The sequence below is a fragment of the Leptodactylus fuscus genome, chromosome 9 (assembly GCF_031893055.1).
Source record: "Leptodactylus fuscus isolate aLepFus1 chromosome 9, aLepFus1.hap2, whole genome shotgun sequence".
Classification (NCBI taxonomy): Eukaryota; Metazoa; Chordata; class Amphibia; order Anura; family Leptodactylidae; genus Leptodactylus; species Leptodactylus fuscus.
In genome coordinates this window covers 8902125-8928447 of record NC_134273.1, presented here as the reverse complement: position 1 = coordinate 8928447, position 26323 = coordinate 8902125, and the positions used below count along the sequence as shown (strand labels likewise).

Below are 26323 nucleotides of genomic sequence, written 5' to 3'. Positions count from 1 at the left end.
GCCCTCCACGCCTTTGCCCATCGTGATGACAGAAGTGCCCTTTCCTATTGTCCTCTATAGGACTTCCTTTCTTTCAATGTTTTGCAGAGACATACACGTACTCCGAGGTGGAGTGGGCAATAGGGAGTACAAGCCTTGGTACCAACGTCAGACTTTGTTTAATGGTCTTTCTCGGCAGTTTCCTCTTTCTGAGAATTTCAGGACTACAAGGACAGGCCGACAAGCAGCCACTCTGGATTACAGATAGGAGGAGAGAATAGACACTTCTTAGACATGGCTGGAAATATTACAATGCCGGTTCATGGAAACGTCTGATGGCTGAAGCCGCCTCTCCCTTACACATGGTGTTCCTCAATGCCAGTCTGCTCCTGATAAGCACCAACATGACGTCATAGGTCATCATGGAGCTCGTACATCAATGACTGTCAAAACATTTAAGTGGCTTCTATTTTCCTTATCAAACACTACAAGCCCCCGCGGCCTGCGTCAGAAGGAAACCTGCGCTGGCCAGGCTCTATTTTTTCCCATTTGATACCATTTTTCCCTTGAAAGATAAGCAATGGATGTCTGGTCTATTAGCCTGTATTCTGCCATGTTTTGGGGACGTTCAATAGATATCTCTTGGCCTAACCATTGGGGTGCCTGACTGATGCCCCCCATGAAGGGCTGATTGACCGCTCTGGTGCCACTTGTCTTGGAGGAAACCATAAAATCAGACATTAAACACCAAACCTTTTGGCAAAGGTTCTATCGCTCTGTTCTGGCGCCCCTGGCCCCAATGCAGGATCTGTACAAGGCGTCCTAACTATAATGTATTATATATGGGTGAGAAGAGACACCTTAAGGCTCTGCACCCCCTCGAATTACGCCCCTGTCTATGATGCTGGACATGAAGATGTAGGCTACAGTTTTCTGTGTGGACAATGACCAGTCCTTTAACTTCTCTTTTTTTTTTTCGTTCCAAAGGCCAGTCCTCTAATAAGTTCCTTATTCTTACTTTTTGCATGTTAAGAGGTTGCAAAGGAAGTCATTAACGCAGTTTCAGCTATCTATTGTGTCCTCTGTATTAATGCGGCTTCCTTCCCTGCTACTTCCCTGACAAAACCATGGCGAGCCTTAGTCCTATGTCGTTACTCGGGGCCCTGAACACGGGTCACAGTACATGTCAAGGGCACTTTGGGGGGTGCTTAGGAAGGGAGGTCAGATCCTATTCCTTGTATCTGTTCAATATAAGATCCTATATAAGTTATAGGTTTTCAGAATCTCTGTGGCGCTGTATACCATCCTGGCACGCTTCATATTGCACTGTATACCATCCTGGCACGCTTCATATTGCACTGTATACCATCCTGGCACGCTTCATTTTGCACTGTATACCATCCTGGCACGCTTCATATTGCACTGTATACCATCCTAGCACATTTCATTTTGCACAGTATACCATCCTGGCACGCTTCATATTGCACTGTATACCATCCTGGCACGCTTCATATTGCACTGTATACCATCCTGGCACGCTTCATATTTACAGAGTCGTTTTAATTATGTGCTAAAAACTAAATTCTGAAGTAAAAGTGACAAACACGCTCAGTAAACCCTCCTGGCAGACACATTCTCCACATTCCTTCACTAGTTAATTAACTGGAGTAAATCAGGGAAAGGACACGAACAAAAAAGTATTTATCCTGCGAGTAGCATGTCCAAGCCTCCGGTGCGGCTCCCTGGAAGTAAAATCCGGATGGCAGTTGCCAAGCTGTCATGTTACACGCTGACTTATGTTTTTATACCCTGCCGAGTGGTGAGGGGACAATGGCCACATTCAGGGATCCGATGGAGGTGTCACCGGCCTGGACGTTCATCAGACAACCCCAAGGCAAAGCAGAGCTAGCAAACCCACCTCTCACCCAGATGTCGTCCCCTATAGCTCTGACGGCCTGGGAAACAACAAACCTAGTCAACATTGTAGTGTCACCTTGTTATGTAGCAGGGCTGAGTTTGTCATTTTGGTGATATCGTGCTGCATTCTCGGAGAATTATTACATTTAAGGGGTTTATGTGTGGAGATAAAAAGTTTTTGCGGTGCATTGACTGCATTGGATAAGAAGCCTTACTCCTATAGATGGGGATCCCCTTGCCTTACTCCTATAGATGGGGATCCCCTTGCCATATGATTATTACATTTGATGCTAGGTTTACACAAGTGTAGGGTTCATTATCAGGGCCCACATGGTCAATTTGTGTTTTTCCCCTTTACTAAGACTTCAAGACTTTGATTTAAAGGACTACCAATTTATTAGAAGACCAGCCACAGTGTCCCCAGAGACGCCCGCCATGCCAGTTTGTAAATTTTCCATTGACTTCTATTGGAGCACTACCCAACTCGAATAGTGCAAAAGCCACATTTGGGTTACACGTCACACGGGATCAAGTCTTTGTTCTCCAAATACAATTCTATGTACACAATCCGCACAGTTCCCAGGCGAAGCCCTTTCTTCCGCACTCGGGGTCAAATCCAAGTTCCAGACTGTGAAATTGGAATATTATTCATTTCCCTACCACCGACATTACACTGGCTTCCTAAACAATAAATACCCACTGGGTGTTTTCTTCCACATAGAACAAGGTTTTGCATGAAATGTAATGTCTTGAAATGTCTTGAATCAATTTGGCTAATCCCCTGCAGTCTGGGGAGAGACGCGGCTTTTGTTGTTACAATCATAGACTCTTCTACCTAAGTCAGGAAGGAGACAGGAAACTGGAGTCACACTTCGCAGCTGTGTCTTGCCCACTCTCCTGCTGCCATGACGTAGTTTGGCCGGGGTAACGCCGGGCCAGGAACTCAGGGAGCTAGGTGTCAGGAAGGTGGGTCACATTTTAGAGTGTTATTGGAGAGGGGGGTCCTGTTCATTCTTTCTACTCAATCCTAATCTCTTCCTCTTATTCTTTCCCAAAACATCCTGTTTTCAAAACAAGTGTCTATGAGGGTCCGATCACTGGCTACAGAGTATCATCCAGGGCTACAGAGTATTATCCAGAGCTACAGAGTATTATCCGGGGCTACAGAGTATTATGAAAGGCTACAGAGTATCATCCAGGGCTACAGAGTATTATCCGGGGCTACAGGGGTATCATCCGGGGCTACAGAGTATTAACCAGGGCTACAGAGTATTATCCGGGGCTACAGGGGTATCATCCAGGGCTACAGAGTATCATCCGGGGCTACAGAGTATCATCCGGGGCTACAGAGGTATCATCCGGGGCTACAGAGTATTAACCAGGGCTACAGAGTATTATCCGGGGCTACAGAGTATTATCCGGGGCTACAGGGGTATCATCCAGGGCTACAGAGTATTAACCGGGGCTACAGAGTATTATCCGGGGCTACAGGGGTATCATCCAGGGCTACAGAGTATTATCCAGGGCTACAGAGTATTAACCAGGGCTACAGAGGTATCATCCAGGGCTACAGAGTATTAACCAGGGCTACAGAGTATTATGAAAGGCTACAGAGTATCATCCAGGGCTACAGAGTATTATCCGGCGCTACAGGGGTATCATCCAGGGCTACAGAATATCATCCAGGGCTACAGGATATCATCCAGGGCTACAGAGTATTATCCGGGGCTACAGGGTATCAGCCAGGGCTACAGAATATTGTCTGGGGCAACAGTGGTATCATCCAGGGCTACAGAGTATTATGAGAGACTACAGAGAGGCCATAGAGTATTATCAGGGGCTACAGAGTATTATCTGGGACTACAGAGTATTATCTGGGACTACAGAGTATTATCTGGGACTACAGAGTATTATCAGGGGGGCTGTATAATATATTAGGGGGCTGTATACTATTATATACTACATACAAATAGAATTTTTAGGGGCTACATACATTCGTACTATTAGAGACTATATACTATTAGATGTTCCTGGCTACTTTGCTATACATTCAGTCTATAAAATCCTAATTTTTTGCGCTCTATCACCCTTAAAACAAAAGTACACAATTTATTATTTGTTGGCGGCTCCTTATGCCGTTTTGACTTTGGTTGGACTCTGCGGCACCATTTTCAGCAATGATTTTCATGGCACTATTCTTGTCCTTTGCCATACACTACTCTATTGCAATGAGTTATTACCAAGCACAGTCACCCCTTCTTTTTAAGAAGACTAAGACCATTCAGAAAACCACTGAGCATGCCCAGTCAGGAGAGAAATCTGTGACCTGTGGCTGTCCAGCACTCGGGGTCAGTACCTGCTGGCAGTTGTAGTTGTCCAACAACTACAGAGCCAGATCTTATAGACGAGATCTTATAGACCAGATCACCGCTCAGTCCATCATGAGACGCCTTGGCAGTAAATTCTCTACAATGGGACAAACCATCTAAACCTCTGCAGCAAGACTTATCACTATAAACGAATGGACATCTCAAGGCAGTGAGATCAGCGGTCAGATCAGACAACGTGCCAAGGTGTCATCTATAGTGTCATGTAGGAAACTTCTGCCAATCCTAAAACTGACATTCACCTGCTGGGTAGAAGAGCGATCTATTCCATTGCTTCATCAAAAAGCAAAACCAGATCTGCAGCTTTGTCTTCGGAAACTTCACATAACGAAGGACGGATGACATAAAGAGCGGAGCCGACACAGTAACAAGTAACTTCCAAGGGGCGCTGACTGTATGGAGATAACCTATGACATGTATTTACTTTGTGCACCATTATGGGTATATTCACATCATTATGGGATGTTTCTGCAGCATGTGCAATGGGATTTCTGCAAGAAAATCTGCCACTGACTGAGACTTGTAAAGAGGTGTTTGGTGTCATTCAGATGGATGGAGCCGATTTCCTCTCACAGATACAATCTGCAGTGTGTGAAGGCACCATTGCACAAATGTCTGCAAAAAATCTGTGAATGTGTGACTCTAAATCTGCAAATTCATAAAACCCAACACTGATGTATACATAAAACCTGCGTCTACAGCTGTAAAACTGAGATTTAATACATTCATAGCACTCAGCTCTGCTACATCCAGAAGACCATTCACTTATTTAATGTATATACAGATGTAGCAGAGTTGATTCCATCTTCTGCAATTGGCTAAACTTCTGCAGAGAGATATCGTGTCACGGAAGACAAAGAAAAGTTATTGGAAGAAAAATAAAATTTTGCGCTGCAGAAGTTCGGGTTAACTCTGCTACTTCTGTATATCAAGTCTATAGATTGTAAACCACAACATGTGAGCCGTGATCCTCTACAACTTGGTTGTAATCCTCAACACAAGAGGTCAGAGGCAGTCGGTGCAATGTGCCGAAATCTCTATAATACCAGAATAATTGTTATTATAGGAAAAATCGAGTCCTAGAGGAAAAGTCGATACCATTGACCAGATTCAGTGGACAAAGCACGAGTGTTGTAATGATCCGGTGGAAACAAATTATCACATTCAGATGAAACCAATGCAGAGATACAAAGTTACCAAAAATCTTCAGAATTGACTGATTTATATATAACCAGAGAGCCTATTACCTACTATAACATACGGGAGGAGTATTCTAGATAACGTCTGACCCGCTGACAAATCCCTCCGAATATCCACATTACATAGAAAAGTCTGACTGGGTTCCATAAAGAATAACCAAAAACCCCACCTCTATATAAGTAGCAGAACGGAATTTTTCTGTATTTTTCTGTGCACTAGTGGTATCCCTGATAATAGTATCAAAACGCAAACTCGGCTCTGCTGCATCGACCATCTTAACTCTTCTGTATACACCAATGTGACAGTCTAGGTTCTAGATAGATGTCGCATTGAATATTGGGATCACTAAGATTCCAGTTTTCTTCGTAACTAAATCACATTGTAGCGGGAAATAGATTCTTGGCGCAATTTTTACAAAAATATACATCCAATAACTATATTGCGTCGTAGAACCTGCTGTTACCAATGCCATAACCACGTAACATTCATAACCGTCTATTTCATGTACCTAGTGGTCCCCAGCTTGTGACTTTGCGGCTGTCTGGGCATGCTGGGAGTAGTAGTTTTGCAACAGCCAGAGAGCCACATGTTGAGGACCACACCAGAAGAGCATTGTGTTCCTTGGCTGGACACGTCTAAACTCTGCCTGCTGGATGTTCTTCTTCCACGTGCTTGGCTATTCCTTGGACATTGTACACAGCACACACAGAGGACATTGCTGGTGGTCACTGCTGGACCCTCACTCACCTTATTTGATGCCATCTCACTGACCGACCGATACGTCTGAATAGTCTCCAGCTGATCCAAGCACCAGTCCAGTTCTTCCAGAGTGTCCATGGCAAGTTTCTGGTAGGAATCCTCTGCAAACAAACACATGGACATATATTCAGGCTCCAGGCTCTGCATGGTGGCTTCAGGTCCAGCTCCGCAGCTGAGACACACTGTACTGTAAGCTGAGCAATGCTCCTTCATCATGGGCAGCAGCAGCAGCAGCCTGTCCTCTCCTCTGTTCTGCACTAGTCTGAGCTCCTCACAAGCTTTGGCTGTTTTCTATCAAGCCCTGTGCTGATGTCAGATGAGAACAAACTTCCTGCACGGGGTGGGAGGATCATCAGTCTGCACCCTGACTACATACTCCTCCAGCCCTGCCATTCCTCACAAGCTGCTCTGCTCTTCTCATAAGTATTAATCATTGCTCTCATACACTTGGGCAACACAAAGCTTTCCCCAGTTTCTGTTTCTTATAAATCCTGCGGCTCCAATCGACTTGTAAAGCTTCATATTTCACCCTGTGATATGTGACATCTACACAACCTCCTTCTATAGGGGGTGTCTGCGGCATCACATGGGGTCACTAACACCAAGGAAAAAAAATACCACCACGTCATTTTAGGTCTTAATTGTTGCAATGATTCATTTCTTAATATTTCTCCAGGTTTTTTTTTTCTGATACAAAGCTCCAAATCCCCTGCATAAAAATAGTCTGCAGTGACCACTAGGGGGAGCTTAGGAGAGCACTGCCTATTATGTTGTTATTGAGTTCAGAGTATATTCAGCTCCTGAGCTCCCTCTAGTGGTGGCAGCAGGCAGACAGAATTCTATCATGTAGCCCCATCTCTATGTAGGGGGTTTGCAGCTCTGTATCAGCTGCTGCTCTTACAAAGATATGCATCAAAAGGTTATAAGTCCTATTTGGATAAAATATGATATTCAAAGGTGGACACTTACAATACGGTGCTGGTTCTGGTGACACAAACCTATCTGCAGGGCTGGGGTGATATGCTGGGTCTGGTGACGCTAACCTATCTATCTGCTGGGGTCTGCTGACACTCCCTTTAGAACTCTGTATCTAATAATCAAGTAATTATGAGCTTACATTGTGTGGGGAAGTTAGCTCGGTACTAGCAGTGGTGCAGACCCAAACAGTCAAGACAGGGACACAAAATATGCAGCAAAATGGTTTATTAGAAAAAAGCAAAACAGGAAAATAAATAAATGTTGATTTCAGGAACAAAATAAACAAAACAAAATACAGCCTTAAAGGGATCCTATCATATAACCCCTTATTTTTGCACCGTATTGTAAGCGGCCACTTTCTCGTGGCCTGTGGGCATGTGCAGTCTGCTCTACCCGAGGCCTAGAAGTTACAAGCCACTGCCAGAAGAAGAGGACGCTGCTGATGAAGATGGAGGCAGCGCTGGAGAGAGTTCTCTCGCAACAATGGGGACCGCCCACAGTGCTGCAAAAGAAGACATTTGCATACCGACATGAACCAGGATTCCTACGAAATGGTGGCGCGGAGAAGACAACGAAAGGTAGGAGAATAGCCTTTCTTAAGGCTATTCCAACGTGTTAGAAAAAAAAAAATAGGTTTTGTATGATAGGATCCCTTTAACTTTGGCAAAAACAAAATAAAAACCTGCTCGTCTGAGCCATTAGCTAAACAGAATGTATAACCTAACTATACATGTGACTTATTTCCAGCCACACGAACAAAACCGAAGCAATATAGTCTCACCGGACTCAGGGTTACAGGACAGACCCATACACCTCCTCTCACCTCATGGATCTGCCCTGCAATGCAGGAGCTGCAGACTTTACAGGCCCAGTAATGAGCCCGGGATCTGCACCTGGGCTGAGGCTACTCCAGATCTGCCCTGGAACACACATCGGTCAGAGACCTGATATATCTGGACTCCAGCACTCTGCCCGTCACCTTCTCACAATTCACATGCTCTGTTGGTATTAAAACTTAAGGGGAACCCATCATCAGGACTTGTTCCTTTTAGTTCCAGTCGTTGTTTGCTGCCCTGCCTGGTAATATTGGAGGAGTGTTATTCAGTGCACATCTGTACAGCTCCTGTCCATCTGCAGAGACGCATTGCGCTTATTAGGTCCACGTCCACCTGTCGTGCATTTATTTACATGCGTCGGCTTCTTGCAATGTGTCTTACAAAAGCTTCCTGTAACTCCGTGTCAGGTTTTGAAACCAGATGGAAACGCACATGTTGGAAAAAGTGAAAGTCTTATTCAGAATTGCTACCTCTATAGAGGAGTCCTGTACCCTTGCAAGGAATGTACGGTCAGACCTGTATGTACTAAAGCCACATGGTGGCATCAATCACTTTTTCTTATCGGATTGTAGATTTTTTTTATTCTATTTTCTGTACCTGATCATGGGGGCGGCCATCTTGCCTGAGCTTCTCTTCAGCATTTAGTGATCTACTTTATAGTCAGCGATATATATAATAGGTAATGTCTGGTGACACCTCCCCTGTAAATGACATCTGAATGGTTTGCCCCTGACTTTGAGATGTGACACCTCCACACCCATTAAATGACCGGACCGTTCCATCAAAATGGTTTTATTTTTTCCAGTTAAATCAATTAGATTTAGAAAGCCTCCATGCGTCTGCTAATGCAATGTGTGAACCAGGACTGAGTGCGGGGTAAGCTGTGACCGTGGTGTAAATGACTCTGCGCTCGCACCTCTTGCAGGGCTCTGATGCCAGTGTGCAGGCTGTAAAGTTCGGTGTGTTCCTTGAATACAGAATAGCCCTGAGTGATGTCAGGTTTGGCACATACATGGTACATAGCGGCCATTAATCTCTCCTGCTGATGATATCCCATATCACAGATGTGCAAGCCGCCCGCTGTCTGCAGGGCTTGTTCTCTGCTCCGTCTATCTCTTCATCTCCCGCGTGGCAGTGAAATCAACAACAGACTTCTGACTGCCAGGACTGGGCTTGCGGACGGGCTCGGGAGTTGGAGTCAGAAAAAAAAAATTACCAACTCTGGCGTCAAAATAAAATGATTAATTGTTTTTAATTACATTATACACTTATTAATACTGTGTAGTTAATTAGATACATTGTTTGTTACTTATTTACTTCCAGAGGAATTCAGTCACTAGATGTTTAATGAATTAGAGGATTTTTACTGCTTCTGACTGACCATTGCCGGTTTATGAAGGTTCAACTCTACAGCCCTGGTCGGGGGTAGTGTGGATACAATGGCTGGTGGATACTGTGGCTGACTGTTATGGCCGCACTTGTGGGGCACTGTGGCTGACTGTTATGGCCGCACTTGTGGGGCACTGTGGCTGACTGTTATGGCCGTACTTGTGGGGCACTGTGGCTGAGTGTTATGGCCGTACATGTGGAGCACTGTGGCTGACTGTTATGGCCGTACATGTGGAGCACTGTGGCTGACTGTTATGGCCGTACATGTGGGGCATTGTGGCTGACTGTTATGGCCGTACTTGTGGGGCACTGTGGCTGACTGTTATGGCCGTACATGTGGGGCATTGTGGCTGACTGTTATGGCCGTACTTGTGGGGCACTGTGGCTGAGTGTTATGGCCGTACATGTGGGGCACTGTGGCTGACTGTTATGGCCGCACATGTGGGACACTGTGGCTGACTGTTATGGCCGTACATGTTGTGCACTGTGGCTGACTGTTATGGCCGTACATGTGGAGCACTGTGGCTGACTGTTATGGCCGTACATGTGGGGCATTGTGGCTGACTGTTATGGCCGTACTTGTGGGGCACTGTGGCTGAGTGTTATGGCCGTACATGTGGGGCACTGTGGCTGACTGTTATGGCCGCACATGTGGGACACTGTGGCTGACTGTTATGGCCGTACATGTTGTGCACTGTGGCTGACTGTTATGGCCGTACATGTGGAGCACTGTGGCTGACTGTTATGGCCGTACATGTGGGGCACTGTGGCTGACTGTTATGGCCGTACATGTGGGGCACTGTGGCTGACTGTTATGGCCGTACATGTGGGGCACTGTGGCTGACTGTTATGGCCGTACATGTGGGGCACTGTGGCTGACTGTTATGGCCGTACATGTGGGGCACTGTGGCTGACTGTTATGGCCGTACATGTGGGGCACTGTGGTTGATGTGCTTGGAAGTAGCAGATCATGCTGAGCAGATTTCCATAGACTTAGGCCTAGTTCACACGGGCTAGTGGCCACGTATTTTGGTCCTGATTTTGATGTGGGAAGCGCGTCAGAATCAGGACCAAAATACGCCTGTCGCAGCTTCTGACAGTGGCGGCTTCACGCTCCGGAGTAGGCCCAAATGAATGGGCCTAGTCCTGAGGGATTGTCTTGACACGTCCGCCTCAAGAAAGGGCGGCTGGCTTCTTTTTTCCACGAGTGGGAACAAACCACTAGCGGAAAAAAGATTGCTAGCGGTCTGCATACACTCACCGGCCACTTTATTAGGTACACCTGACCAACTGCTCGTTAACACTTAATTTCTAATCAGCCAATCACATGGCGGCAACTCAGTGCATTTAGGCATGTAGACATGGTCAAGACAATCTCCTGCAGTTCAAACCGAGCATCAGTATGGGGAAGAAAGGTGATTTGAGTGCCTTTGAACGTGGCATGGTTGTTGGTGCCAGAAGGGCTGGTCTGAGTATTTCAGAAACTGCTGATCTACTGGGATTTTCATGCACAACCATCTCTAGGGTTTACAGAGAATGGTCCGAAAAAGAAAAAACATCCAGTGAGCGGCAGTTCTGTGGGCGGAAATGCGTTGTTGATGCCAGAGGTCAGAGGAGAATGGCCAGACTGGTTCGAGTTGATAGAAAGGCAACAGTGACTCAAATAGCCACCCGTTACAACCAAGGTAGCCAGAAGAGCATCTCTGAATGCACAGTACGTCGAACTTTGAGGCAGATGGGCTACAGCAGCAGAAGACCACACCGGGTGCCACTCCTTTCAGCTAAGAACAGGAAACTGAGGCTACAATTTGCACAAGCTCATCGAAATTGGACAATTGAAGATTGGAAAAACATTGCCTGGTCTGATGAGTCTCGATTTCTGCTGCGACATTCGGATGGTACGGTCAGAATTTGGCGTCAACAACATGAAAGCATGGATCCATCCTGCCTTGTATCAACGGTTCAGGCTGGTGGTGGTGGTGTCATGGTGTGGGGAATATTTTCTTGGCACTCTTTGGGCCCCTTGGTACCAATTGAGCATCGTTGCAACGCCAAAGCCTACCTGAGTATTGTTGCTGACCATGTCCATCCCTTCATGACCACAATGTATCCAACATCTGATGGCTACTTTCAGCAGGATAATGCGCCATGTCACAAAGCTGGAATCATCTCAGACTGGTTTCTTGAACATGACAATGAGTTCACTGTACTCCAATGGCCTCCACAGTCACCAGATCTCAATCCAATAGAGGAGCATCTTTGGGATGTGGTGGAACGGGAGATTCGCATCATGGATGTGCAGCCGACAAATCTGCGGCAACTGTGTGATGCCATCATGTCAATATGGACCAAAATCTCTGAGGAATGCTTCCAGCACCTTGTTGAATCTATGCCACAAAGAATTGAGGCAGTTCTGAAGGCAAAAGGGGGTCCAACCCGTTACTAGCATGGTGTACCTAATAAAGTGGCCGGTGAGTGTAGACCTCTATTGTGAGGGGGCGGATTTTGAGGTGGATTCCGTGTGGAATCTGTCCCCTCTTGCTCCGCCTTAACGAGCTCTTAGAGACATAATAAGCTGCCAGATCTGAAAAGTGCTCCCCAAACATCAATAGAGGCCTGTTACTTGTTCGAGAGACCCCAAAGCTGAGGTGCAGCCCCCTCTATAGCGCCCCCTTCCCCCATAGCACACCCCCCCTTGCTGCCGTGACTTCACTTTTGCAGTGCGTCTGTGTTAGATCAATAACACCCAACTATGTATTTCCTTGCGAGTTTAATAAGTCATGACTCAGGGTAGAGGATGGAGGCGGCCGGACCTGCCAAGGATTGCAGCTTCAATGGTGTAAAACAAAATACGACATCATGACATATCGCAACTTTCTCATCAAACATCCGCCTGGTGGGGTCAGAGGCCCGGATGAATGAGCACATTACATATTTGATCATTAGGACTTAGGGTAGGTTTTGCTGATGTGGAATCTATTAAACTTGGGCAAATAAAAAGTTGGCAGTGGCTGGATCTCAGCTCTGTGTGCGTTTCGTAGCCACTTCCTAGACGTAAGCGATGTTTATTATTTCATTCATGCCGCGTCCCCGCACTGACCATTCCCTACACCATTATGGAATGCAACCACCTAAAATCCCAATAATCTGACACCAACACCCCCTGACAGAAAAGAAACGGATGATAAATGTAAAGTCTGTGCGGTGAGCTACAATGTCTTGTCTCTGTTATCAGCCAACCTGCTGGAAGAAGGGAACGGTTGCAAAAATTCATGACAGCTACAGTCTGGTTACTATTACAGGCTATATACGGCTAGGGTCACATCTGCATTGGAGTTTCTGTACGAGACTCCGCTACAGATTCTGCATAAAATCGCGGCAGACCCCGTTATAGTCTATGGGATCTGCAGGGTAATGCATGTAATGGAAACCTGAACGCTAGTGGGAACCTAATGTAAGCACCAAGACATATTTCATTGCAGGAATTTCTGATGTCACATCCATCTAGGTAGCGCTTGCAGAAATGCACGTGTGTGCTTCCAGAACAACCTCACTGAAATGATTGGAACTGATCTGCAACTCCCATTTCGAATAGCACGCACCCATAGAAATGAATTGACGCAGGGGGCAGTCGGCAAAGTCTGCGTGCCGGCCGCTGCCATTCATTCCTATGGGTGCGTGCTATTCGAATAATACTCGCTCATCTCTAATCTGCATCATCGGTAAGGAGGTACTCTGTCTCTTTATAGGTATTTTACTGGTGTATATACTGATGTCTTATCCACAGAATAGGTCTTCAGTATCAGGGTCCAATGGGGTTCAACATTTGCACCCCGCAACAACCGGCTGCTTCGCCTTCCCCCTGGCACTACTGCCCTATGCAAGACATTGCAGCAGAAACAGCAAGAAAAAAAATGCAGCTTTTCTGCAATGTGTGGCCTCAGGCTTATTGTGTCACTGCAGGCGGAGATCCGAAAACTGTCACTGAAATGCAAAGCGTATTAGAGAGATGTAAAATCTTCTGATTGTGACTTGTGATATGCGCTTTGTACATGCTAGCCTGCACGTAGAGATGTATCAGGTCTCCGCTCAGTATTACTTTATTCCTATCATGATGTAGATCTAGCGAGAGATTTCACAATGATCTCAGCAGAGAAGAGGTTAAGGTGCTGCTGGTTAGAGGCGATCGCTTATCTGCGGTGGTGACGATTTTTGTTGATCGCAGATCACATGACCTCTGATAAGCGCGGACTCCTCCTCACTGGTCAGAGGCTGTCACACTTATGTGGGGTTGCAGACAGGAATTACTTTGGGCTTTGTTTTTTATTTTTGCTTTCAGTAAATAGTGACAAGGTCTGTGGTCAAGACCGTAAGAAATGTGTTATATCTTGTGACAGTTCTTAGGAAACTTAGAAGCGGCAAACGTCTTATCTACTTCTCAGCTACATGTCATGTCAGGTATATGTGATGGCGCTCGCTTTATAAGTCGTGTCATCGGAGCAACAAGTCATGAATAGAAAGGAGAATGAGGCCGGACTAACAGGAAGGATTTATAGGGTTTATTTATAGGGTTACTCTTTTTAGCATTAAATTTAGAATTTCCCTAGGTGGTTTAGATACTACAGTAGTGTCCCATTGAAGACCGTGCTACAGTATCTAAATCTGCTATTACACTTTGTATGGTGACTGAGCGCCGCAGCTCCTGGTAGGGAAACATTACTGGGAGATACAATGTCCCCAAGCGATTGATCACCAGGGTGTTGGACCCTCACAGATCTAATATTGATGGCTATCCTAAAGATTGGCCATCAGTATTAGAAAGTGGATATTTTTGACCAGACTTGTGTAACTTGGTGGTGGAAAGAAAATTCTCCTGTCCTATGTGTCAGAATACAGAATGTCCCTCTCCTCTGACGGCCCAGAGTGCAAAGCAATATGTATAGGTCAGTAGAGCAATGCCCGGGCCTCATCCGTCAGGCTATATGTGTCCTCTCCTTTGGTGTACGTGAGCAGTGAACTTGACCTAAACACATAGAGATCTGCTGCCTGAGCAGGTCTGTGTCCTAGGCCGGGAGCGTTAATCATTCCCAGTGTCATGAGATCTTCCTATGTCCCTGGTGTCCCGGTGACCTGACTGTAACGTGTCTTCCTGCGCAGGTCTAAGATGAGATCAGGGATCACAAGTCCAGAACCAGCACCCTAGATAATGGTGGGATCCATAGTAAGGCCATGATTCCAAGGATTTTAGTATCTGCATAGCATTGATAGATAGATAGATAGATAGATAGATAGATAGATAGATAGATCTTACATAGATGACTTCATTTCTAAACTCATAGTGAGAACATATTAGCCCTGTGCACCCCTGTCTAATGTCCTCCTCCAGCATTCCTGCCCACTCTAGCCTATGCTACTGCTGCGCCTCTCTGGCATGGACAACGTAACATATATATAATATAAGGAAATAGTTGTAATAGATAAGACAGAGCAGTGTTCACACAGTGAGCGAGCTCTGCAGGCAGGATATCTCCTGCGCTGTCCTAGCATGTCTGCAGTATATGATGACACATCAGGCGTCAGCCTGGCAGCCGAAATTTCCCTTAATACACATCTGGCCTGTGCTGTATCCACCAAGATTTATTGTAAGACTTTTGTATCTGCAAGAAATCTTCAGAACTTCTAGCAATGTCCATACCAGCAGAGATCTCGCCGGGTCAGACCCATGAAAATAGCGTATGACATGGGAAGATGAATCCTCATGAATATAAGAAAAAAATGTCTTTGTACCGTGTTAGACAGTGGATATGAAATGAAAGAAATTTTTGCCTAACTTCAGAAGTTGTGTTATACCATCCTGATGAAGAGACCTCTATAGAGTCTTGAAAGCTCGATATGTCATCAAAAATTTTTTTAAGTTAGCCATTAAAAAAGGTATCAACTACTGAGGACTTCTCTCCAAAAAATTTATTTCATTTCCTCATGAATAAGTCTGTGCTATGATGTCATCACCTGAGGTCACAATAACCTGCAGGCCTGGGAAGAACGACAACTATTCTTACTGTCACTTATGTACAAGCTGCATTACTGGAATAATATATGTGACATGTCAAAACTTATAACAAGGAAGGAAATTGTATGCAAATGTATATACTAGGTGCAGCATCTACTGCTAATCCTATCAGATACATAAGTGCCGTACACTATAGTGGTGCCTGCTACTTCACATGAATAGGAGCAGCGCTGTATACTTAGTATATGGCTTACAGCGACCACATCAGCATACAAGAGAAATGTAAATCCCATCAATATTTGGTGTGACCTTTGCCCTTTGGAGGAGGAGTCCTGGTAGTGATGGTCCAGCCCCCATAGATATAGTCCTGATCTCATCACCATCCAGTCTGTCTGGGGTGACATGAAGAGACAGACGGATTGGAGCAAGCAACATCCACAGAAGAGCTGGGCTTAGTTCTCCAAGATGGCGGCGGGAACAACCTCCCTTCCCAGTACTGCCAAACACTGTCTGCATGTACCAAGAAAAACTAATGGAAAGCAAAGGGCAAAGGTCACACCAAATATTGATGGGATTTACATTTCTATTTTCTTCATTCACTTTCTTACTTTGTAGCATCTATCTGATATATAACTATCTATCTATCTATCTATCTATCTGTCTGTCTGTCTGTCTGTCTGTCTGTCTGTCTGTCTGTCTGTCTGTCTATCTATCTATCTATCTATCTCCTATCTATCTATCTAATTCCTTACCCCTAGTCTCACATTTTCTGGCTCAGTTTCTTCCTCTCTTACACGTTTCCATTCATTACAACCACTTTCGGTCTCTGCAGGTTTTTCCATTTGCCACCATTAGACCCAATAGGTTCGACCTTTAGATTTATAGTGAAAAATGTTATCTAGATTTTATTTCCTCATTCTTAGACAGAATCTGCTTTTAATTCTTGAAAATGCTCCTCCCGGCAGTTCCTTGGCAGGAGTGAGAAAAGGGGCGGGGCCTGGACTTACTTAAATGACTATTGACGTCAATGGCATAGCTGAAATAGTTACTAGCCAACATGAATCTGATCTCTGGGGTGTGTGCTTAAGACAAGCAAAGAAAAAAAAAAAACCTTATGTGTAGAAAATAAAGCACCTGAGTGAAGTAAGTGCCAAGCGCTGTGTGATGTATAGAGCATTGTGGAAAGCCGGACAACATCTGGCCATAGATAATTCCTACAGGACCTGCCAGGAGATTCTTCTATTAAACTGAATTCACACACACAGCACTCTGCAGATTTTTTGCTGCATTTATGTTAAGGTGTGAGGTTTGAGAAGGCCCAAGATGGCTGAAATATCACATGTGTATATATGGGGGGATAAGATTTATATTCACCTCATTTTTTTTGGATTAGTTATTCATAACTGGAGAGATATGAGACAGAGCAATAGATAGATAGAGTGTTGGCCAAAAGTATTTGCACCCCTGCAATTCTGTCAGATAATCCTCGTGTTCTTCCAGATAATGATTGCAATCACAAATTCTTTGGAATTATTATCTTCATTTAATTTGTCTTCAATGGAAAACCACAAAAAGAATTGTCAAAAAGCCAAATTGGATATAATTCCACAGCAAACATAAAAAAGGGGTGGACAAAAGTATTGGCACTGTTTGAAAAATCATGTGATGTTTCTGTAATTTGTGTAATTAACAGCACCTGTTACTTACCTGAGGCACCTAACAGGTGGTGGCAATAACTAAATCACACTTGCAGCCAGTTGAAATGGATTAAAGTTGACTCCACCTCTGTCCTGTGTCCTTGTGTGACCACATTGAGCATGGAGAAAAGAAAGAAGACCAAAGAACTGTCTGAGGACTTGAGAAGCAAAATTGTGAGGAAGCCTGAGCAATCTCAAGGCTACAAGTCCATCTCCAAAGCCCTGAATGTTCCTGTGTCTACCGTGCGCAGTGTCATCAAGAAGTGTAAAGCCCATGGCCCTGTGGCTAACCTCCCTAGATGTGGACGCAAAAGAAACATTGACGAGAGATTTCACTGCAAGATTGAGCGGATGGTGGAGAAAGAACCTCGACTAACATCCAAACAAGTCCAAGCTGCCCTGCAGTCCGAGGGTACAACAGTGTCACCCCGTACTATCCAGTGTCAGCGTCTGAATGAGAAGGGACTGTATGGTAGGAGACCCAGGAAGACCCCACTTCTTACCCAGAGACAGAAGCCAGGCTGGAGTTTGCCAAAACTTACCTGAGAAAGCCAAAACCGTTCTGGAAGAATGTTCTCTGGTCAGAGGAGACAAAAGTAGGAAAAGGCCTCAACATAGAGATTACAGGAAAAAAGAGGCCTTCAAAGAGAAGACACCCCCTACAGTCAGACATGGCGGAGGATCCCAGATGGTTTGGGGTTGCTTTGCTGCCTCTGGCACTGGACTGCTTGACCGTGTGCATGGCATTATGAAGTCTGAAGACGACCAACACATTGTGCAGCATAATGTAGGGCCCAGTGTGAGAAAGCGGGGTCTCCCTCAGAGGTCAGGGGTCTTCCAGCAGGACAATGACCCAAAACACACTTCAGGTCAGCACTAGAAAATGGTTTGAGAGAAAGCCCTGGAGACTTGTAAAGTGGCAACAATGAGTCCAGCCCTGAATCCCATAGAACACCTGTGGGGGAGGGGGAGAGATCTCCTGATGGCAGTTTGGAGAAGGCCCCCTTCACATCTCAGGGGGGACCTGGAGCCAAAGAAGAATGGTCTAAGGTTCCAGCAGAGCCTTGTAAGAAACTCATTGCTGGTTAGCGGGAGCGGTTGTGCGCAGTTATTGTGTCTAAAGGTTGTGTGACCAAGTATTAGGCTGAGGGCGCCAATACTTCTGTCTGCACCAGTTTTGGAGTTTTGTGTAAAATGATCAATGATGTGACTTTTTTTTTCATTCTCTTTTGTGTTTTTTCATTGCAAGCAAAATAAATGAAGATATTACCAAAGAGTTTGTGCTTGTAATCATTATCTGGGGGACACCGGGGATTATCTGACAGAAGTGCAGGGGGGGCAATACTTTTGGCCAACACGATAGATAGATAGATAGATAGATAGATAGATAGATAGATAGATAGATAGATGGTGAATGAATAATATATAGATGTGGGTGCTGAGTTATCAGGTATTCTAGAGTATTATGTATACAGTATATATATATATATATATATATATATATATATATATATCACACACACAGTGTAATTCCTTCCACAGACGACATTCTCTGTGATGGATTTTCAGTTTTTTTATATTAGAGATCTCCTTCCTACAATATTGGATGATCCTGTATCAGGTCTTGGCTATTTTCGCCTATTCTTGTAGCAGATACCTTTGGTTTTGGTTTTGTTGGCAGGCAGCCATTTTTTGGCACAGGAAGCAGCAGTGCAGCGCCTCCGTCAGACGCTGGGTTATTTCTATTGACTAAGACTGTACAAACCTGTCTGAGTCACTGCAGCAGACAATGCCTTTCCATCCTAGATCTGGACTAGGTGTCTCATAGTGGAGTCAGCGCTCTCCTCTGTACGTGTATATGTAGATTTCCTGCTGCACTTGTATTATGGGGTTATTCTCTTGTATAGCGGTAGCTTTAGGATCTGCCAAGATGCTGAATCCTCTGCACTGCTGTGTGGCCACCCATCATAGTGATGGTATATCGCAGCTAGGCTATTGCTATACAACATGATAAAAACCCTTTGTTGTCTGTGGTCAAGTGGGGCGCACCCTTCCTAAAATAATGTCCTTCCTCTACAGATATTGGGTTGCAGAGTGTTCCATCTCCTGAAGTGACACCTGCCTGGATGTAATTGTCACCTGTAATCAGGATGTCCTGTACATTAGGTATGCACACGCCTAGATCACACCCTCACCGTGTCAGTGGCACAACAATCCAGCATTGTATGAAGTGATGGACAACAAATCCTTTCAATCCATTCCTGGGATAGATTACAGATGTTCCCTAATAATATTAGATGCCCCAGTCCTGGAAAACATTCAATGGCTCACAGAGCTGTAGGGTTTTTGCAGAACAAATTGTTCTTCATATTTAATAACTCCTATGATGTACAGAGAAGCTGGAAAATAATTTTGAATGCGGTGGAATTAGAGAAACACTTTTTTATGGGCTTTTTTTTTTTTTTTTTTTTGGGGGGGGGGGCGTTCACTGTGCAGCCAATATGAAATATCACCTGTATCCTGCGGGTCGATACAATTACAGCAATACCACATGTATATTATTTTAATACCTTAAAAAAAAAAAAAAATTGTCAAAAAATTGGAAAGTCAAAAAAAAATTCTTGGAATTGCCACATTCTGATACCCATTTTTGCGCTGCCTAAGGTCACTTTTTTTGTGGAGCCAGATGTAGTTTTTATTTGTACCATATTGAGGAATGTCTGACGTTACGTTCGCTATTTATTTATATTTTTTTGGGAGGTGAAATGAGGAAAAAAATGGAGACCCAGAGGTTGCTCAGCTCCTGAGTGGCCGCCATGACATCTGTCATAGAAGCGGCCGGTTTGTGGGATGCAAAGACTATTTTGCCTGTGCCATGATGTGGTATGTTCACATGCAGTCGGTCTCCTTGTATCAACGCCATTTATACAACATAAGCAACTGCGGCCCTTGGGACAATAGTTTGCAGCCCCGGTGGACGCCGGGTGTTTAACTATGGCGGCCGCCTGGGAGTCGGGCGGCTGCCATAGCTGCCGGGTGTCTACTGTTTTACACAGTAGACACCCAGTGCTAATGCCTCCGATCGGTGCAGGCACAACCAGAGGCATTAACCCCTCCGATGCCTCAGTCAAAGTTGACCGAGGCGCCATTTTACCGGCAGCACATGGGCGCCGCCATTTTGCCGGTGATCTCTGGCACCTGGAGCATGCCCCAGGGTCAACGTCACGTTAGCATGACAGCCAGGAGCCTTGTAAAGGCTCCCCGGCTGGTCTGCAGTGATTTTCTTTTGCAGGCTGCTCTATGCAGCCTGAAAAAGAAATGACGATTTTTTTGCACTGCATTAGCATTGTAATGCATTGCATTAGTGATGAGACCTCCTGGTGTTCAAGACCCCTAGGGGGTCTAATAAATGCAAAAAAAAAAAAAAAAGTTAAAAAAAATACAATTTTTTTAAAAAAAGTATTAAAAATTCAAATCACCCCCCTTTCCCTAGAACACATCTAAAAGTAGTTAAATACTGTGACACACATACATGTTAGGTATCCCCGTGTCCGAAATCGCCCGCTCTACAAATCTATAACAATATTTTTCCTGTACGGTAAACGCTGTAGCGGGGAAAATAGTCAAAAGTGCCAAATCACCATTTTTTTCACTGTTTTGCTTCTGCTAAAAATTTGAATAAAAAATGATCAAAGCGATAGTAATTCCCCAAAATGGTAGAACTAAAAAGTACACCCGGCCCCGCAAAAAATGACGCCCTATGCATCCCCGTACACGTGACGTATAAAAAAGTTACGGCTGTCAGAATATGGCGACTTTTAGAAAAAAAATAAAAATTGGGAAAACCTGATGTGGCGCAGCCTCACCCAGACTCTACCTCCAGCGGCCCCCAGGGAAATTGAGTTTGAGACCCCTGTTGTACATGTACATAGGTCTGTATTAGAGAACTTCTGAAGATTCATTTTGGGTTCAGCCTAAAGATTTATTCCAGGTCACAAAGCAGAAGTGAAATGATTCTAGTCTAATATCCAGGGGAGGTGTGGAAAATAAGAAGCAGCTCTAGTCCCCCTCCTCACTATTGAGGTGTCTGGTGCTCGCTTGGGCTCCTCTGGTTTGATCCTTACTCTGCCCTCTGCAGAGGTAATACCCGGAGTGTCGGGAACCTGCGGATGTATTAGTAATAAAGCTTTATTTCTCCCCAATATCCCCTATAAGTTATATCATGTTACACTTTACTTTCAGCAGTAATTCTGTTCCGTCTTCCTGATCTCTGCTTTCTGCTATTGATTGAGATCCATCATTGGGTCCAGATCGAGCTCCATTCACAAAGGCTGTGACACTTCAGGTCTATATAGTCATCTGTAAGAAATCTTCCCTCCGTCACCTCCTTATTTTTGCTTTCATACACCCCGTCTCCTGAGAACTCTCCCCCATACCCATCAGCTTGTGTCCTAACATAACCCATTTGCCACAGAGACATGTCCCTCAATGTGTGGTGCGGAGTATCTTAAAGGAGTCTTTAATTTAAAGGAGCTTTAATTTCCTCTGTGGTCTGCAGCCTTGAATAAAAGGAGGCCACTTCTTACAGACGGGTTTCTCTTCCTTTTCATGAGGCTTCTCTCTCAAGTTACTGAATATCCAAGAGATGTTTCAAAGTGGCCACAAGTTTATCGTCCCCTGGAAGATGTGGTTATATTATAGAGATGTCCCCATACAGGGTGCATAGGGCGCCATCTATACAGAACATGTGATCATCCCATAGGTGACAGAGTCTATCATCAAGTCAACTGCTAGTGGACTCATGAGGGATGGGGCGGCATTAATACCACTTATATTAGGCTACACTAGTACCCGGGGTCCATCAGATGTCCATTATGGTCACCTTGCAGGACATTTCCATCCGATGATCTTAGTCAGATACAGACGTCTTCTGACTTGTTACAGGGGTCCTGGGCTGGGATATACTTTAGCCTATGGTCCATTTTGGACAAACCTACTTTGAGAGAGGGGTCTCTTGACAACTATTTACGATGTCTCACCCCTCAGACCTGCAGAGTTCAGCTATAATCTGTGGAATCTGGCAACAAGTGTTGAATCCCCTGGCAGGGGTCTGACACCCAGGTCTTCTGCCGATCAGCTGTGTAAGTGTTGTCGTGAAGGCTTTGACCTCTTTACAGAAAACGAAGCTTAGCTCCATACATTGTATAGTGTCGCTGCCTGATATCGAAACGCTCTTGAATGAGACTGAGGTGCCAATGGGCCATGTGAAGTGTAAGTGGCATTGAGGGAGAGCGGCTACAGCTTCAAACAGCTGTTCTGGGGGGGGTCCTGGGGATAGGACCCCTGCTGATCTTCACTTGATTTCATATGATAAGGATAGGTCATCAATTGCTAAAGCCTGGAAACTCCCGATAACTCCAAAAATTCCAAATAGGGTATTTGAAGACGGGTGTTCTTACACCAGACATGAGCGTCTCTCAGCCCCCGACTATTCGTTGATCTCTATCTCCTCGTCCGTCTAGACCGTGTGTTCTGCACTTGACCTCCGACACAGCCAAAGCCATAATCCTAAGCAAGCCAGTAAGTGCTATGTGCCATGACTACTTCAGGTGTGTACACAGGGGTGGGTGTCTGTCCCTCACATCTTCTGCCAGTTCCTACGTTGCAGACCTCTGGCCACTCCGTCATTTCTCAGTATATAGAAAATACCTTTTACATTTTCTAATTTATTCCTGGCCAGTGACTCAAACGGCAAAACTTCCAAAAAGTGATGCTCTGACATTAGGGTGATGCAAGACTGTGTCTACACTGTGTGGTTCGCAACGTTTTCTTAGAAAAGAGGAAATTCGCAGCCCGGTGCCCACCACAGCACCCAGCCAAGCAACCGCTGACAAATATGAACTTTACAACAAGCAGCTGCAGAACAAGTGTGCTAAAGGTGCAGCGAGCCCGGCGGCCCAGATTAACCCCATCGGTACCAGCGTCTGTGTCCTGCCTTTATGGTCTTCTACAGTGGGAAGTTGCACACGACGGCCATATTGCATTGTCTTGTGCTACAGGATATCACTACCAAGAAACCGTGCCCCTGTCCAGAATGGACCAGACATCTTGTCCTCAGAGGTCACGACCTGGTAGACCCTACTGATTAGGTCTTCAATATATAAGTCCAGGGAGCTTTATTTTACTTCCTTCCTTTGGGTTTATTGTTTATTGGACCACAGGTTTCCGACCCCGTCTCATGAGATTGGAACCAGCACCAAACCTTTGGGTCGCTCTTCCCCCTCTCCTCTTCTGTTTCTACCAGTTACCTTGATATGGGGGCTGGCTGACTATAGGAATACCTGGGAAAACCGAAAAGGAGGGAGCAGATGGATCTGATCATGTGACCTGGAGTCAGAACCAACCCAGAATCCCCAGGTCCAGCATGGAGACAATAAGTGAAATAAAACTCCTTGGTCGACCCCTTTATGTTGACAAGTCTCGTCGTCGCCTCCTGTCCTAACTAAGAATCGGCTGATAGAACTTGTCATTACTTGGCATTAGCCGACCATTTACTGTAGATTTTATGTCATCTTGGCGCATTGAACAATTGGTATCCAGAATATCTCCAAATCTGGAGTCACCCTTTAATACATCTTACTAGGGTTATGGTTACATCTCGTCTTCTGCCTGGATGTCTTCCAGATATCACTTAGCATCTTGGAGCAGGACCACTGAGGACCTTATAAGGCTCTTTCCTGTCTCCTCGGTGACAAGATGTTTATCCGGGCGACCTGTACATCCAGGCCGTTCCTTTCCTGTTTATATCTTCCTCTCATTCTGTGCAGTGTAAATCTTACTCACTCCTTGTATCCCCTCTTATCAATAAGGGAGTGAATCACAGCAAAAACAACCACCTGTCTGTACAAAGAGATTGTTTTCAATACACGGCGCGACTTCCCTTGTCCCCGGAGGAGAGACACTTCCTCAAGAGGCCTGTAGGCCCAGCGGAAGATGCCCGGTCACTTTACACATCATTTATAGGATTGATATTCATTTCAATACAATTCCTTTTTTTTTTTTTTTCATTCCTGATATTGTCTTGGCTGTAAAGTATGGGATCATTTTTTCTGTATTTTGTAAAGTGTTTTGGAATATGTTGGCGCCGTATAAATAAATAAAATTTATTATTAATTATAAATTATTATTACCGTATATACTCGAGTATAAGCCGAATTTTTCAGCACAGTTTTTGTGCTGAAAAAGCCCCCCTCGGCTTATACTCGAGTCAGCAACAAAAAAAAATAATTTTTTTTTTTTTTTTTTTTTTTTTTTTTTTTTTTAGGAGGGAGGGTCTATGACCAGCCACAATATTAATGTATAGAATCTCCCATAAAATAGTGCAAAAGAAAAAAAAAAAAGATTTTAAAAACATAAAAGTTCTAAAACACTCCTTTTCCTAGAATACTTACAAAAGTAGAAAATGACTGTGAAACACAAACACATTAGGTATCCCTGTGTCTGAAAGTGCCCAGTCTACTGAATATAGGGTATCTGCAGTGCTCCTGTTCCGTCAGGAAGGGATTAATAGGAGCACTGCAGATACCCTATAGTCAGTCAGGCTGAATTCCAAGTGGGGGGAAGAAAAAACCCAGTCCTCAAGCTCAGGGAAGGGGCAGACAGACAACCAAAACACCCCCTCCCCTTTCCCAGCAACTACTACACCCAAAAACTCTGACCATTTTAATTTTTGAAATTTTCCAGTAGCTGCTGCATTTCCCCCCCCAGGCTTATACTCGAGTCAATAAATAAATGTCTGTCCGGAGCTCCAGGTTATTTAGCTCACAGGGATTGTCTGGACTAGATATAAGTAGAGGCCATTCACATGGCCAAAAATGTAGAGGAATAGGAGGTTTATTGCAAGTCCTCTGGTGACCAGCCATCTAGGGGTGCAGCCGTAGCAGTTGTCACCCTGCCCTAGACCCTGAGGGGGCCCTAAAAGTCCCTCTGCCACATAAAATATACTGCTATTCTAAATGGCACAAGGCACATACAGGCCCCATGACAGATTTTGCATCAGGACCCAAGAGCTTCAAGTTACGCCTTTGGCTTCATCTCCAGTAACCTATAGATCCCTCTTCCAGAGCGGCTATACTTTATAGCTCATACAGCCCCCCACTATGATTAAGGGGTGCAGAAAGTGCCATAATGTGGTGCAGGCTCAGACTACACGGCCTGTGTTTGCAGTCTGTGACCAGAGAGACGCACAAGTTGCTTTCTTTTCTGTTTCTTTCTTTGTTGCTGTATTTGTATTGAAGTAATTCAGAAAATATAGCAAAAGTTGTTGGAAGAAAGTGGGTGACGTGACCGTGAGCCGGCCGTCTATGCAGCTTAAAGTTATATTACGACACGTTATAATAAGCCAGCATTATGCAGGGTATATAATGATTCTGCAGGGCGCGGACATGTTTTCACAGCTGTAGAATTACAAGTGTGATTTATAAGCTGTGTATCCTCCACTTCAGATATACGCTGGCTATACGGCCTGCACGTGTCACCTCCAGCATGTCTATGATAGCGGCCTCACCTGAGATCACTTCTTTCCATTCGCTCTGAAGCATAGAGATGTAATAAAAGCTCACCCTGCTAGATGGAAACAGTCATCAAGCAGCTTTTGACAGGCTTGTTATGTAAATGGATGTAAGTTTAATTAAATGTCATTAACCCCTTAAAGCAAATATCTAATGTTAGAAATACTTGGCTGCTTCCTCCCTTGTGCACAGGTTGTGGTGCTGCAGCTCAGTCCCTTTTATAGCAAACCTGCATGGCCAAGTGTTTCGGAAAGAAAGGAGCCGTGTCTTTACATATGGATGACGTACCCAAATGACAGGTTATCAATATGGGATCGGTTGGGCCAACACAGATCAGCTGGATGATGTGATTGCAGCCTTTGGAGGAGCTACTAGACCTTGTCACTGAATACCAAACACAATGATATTGATATTGCAGTGGCTTGAATGAGACTGAGCCACTGCTGTGCCATGTGACCAATGAATGCAACGTCATCGACACAGGGAAGAGGCCTCAGTGCTCATAAGTGCAGCTGATCTGGAGGGGTCCCGGGTGTAGGACCCCCACTGATCATACATTGATGACCTTTCCTAGTGACAGGTCATTAAGCAGAAAACGCCT

At 44.9% G+C, this 26323-nt stretch overlaps 1 protein-coding gene across 3 annotated transcripts in view; it reads right to left on the bottom strand.

Moving 5' to 3' along the window:
• Window positions 1-26323, bottom strand: part of PDE4B (phosphodiesterase 4B) — a 207520-nt gene that overhangs the window by 12761 nt on the left and 168436 nt on the right. For all 3 annotated transcript variants that reach the window (XM_075287248.1, XM_075287249.1, XM_075287250.1), the window contains one exon: window positions 6231-6343. In XM_075287248.1, coding sequence (XP_075143349.1) covers window positions 6231-6343 — 113 coding nt within the window. The remainder of the gene's footprint in view (window positions 1-6230; window positions 6344-26323) is intronic.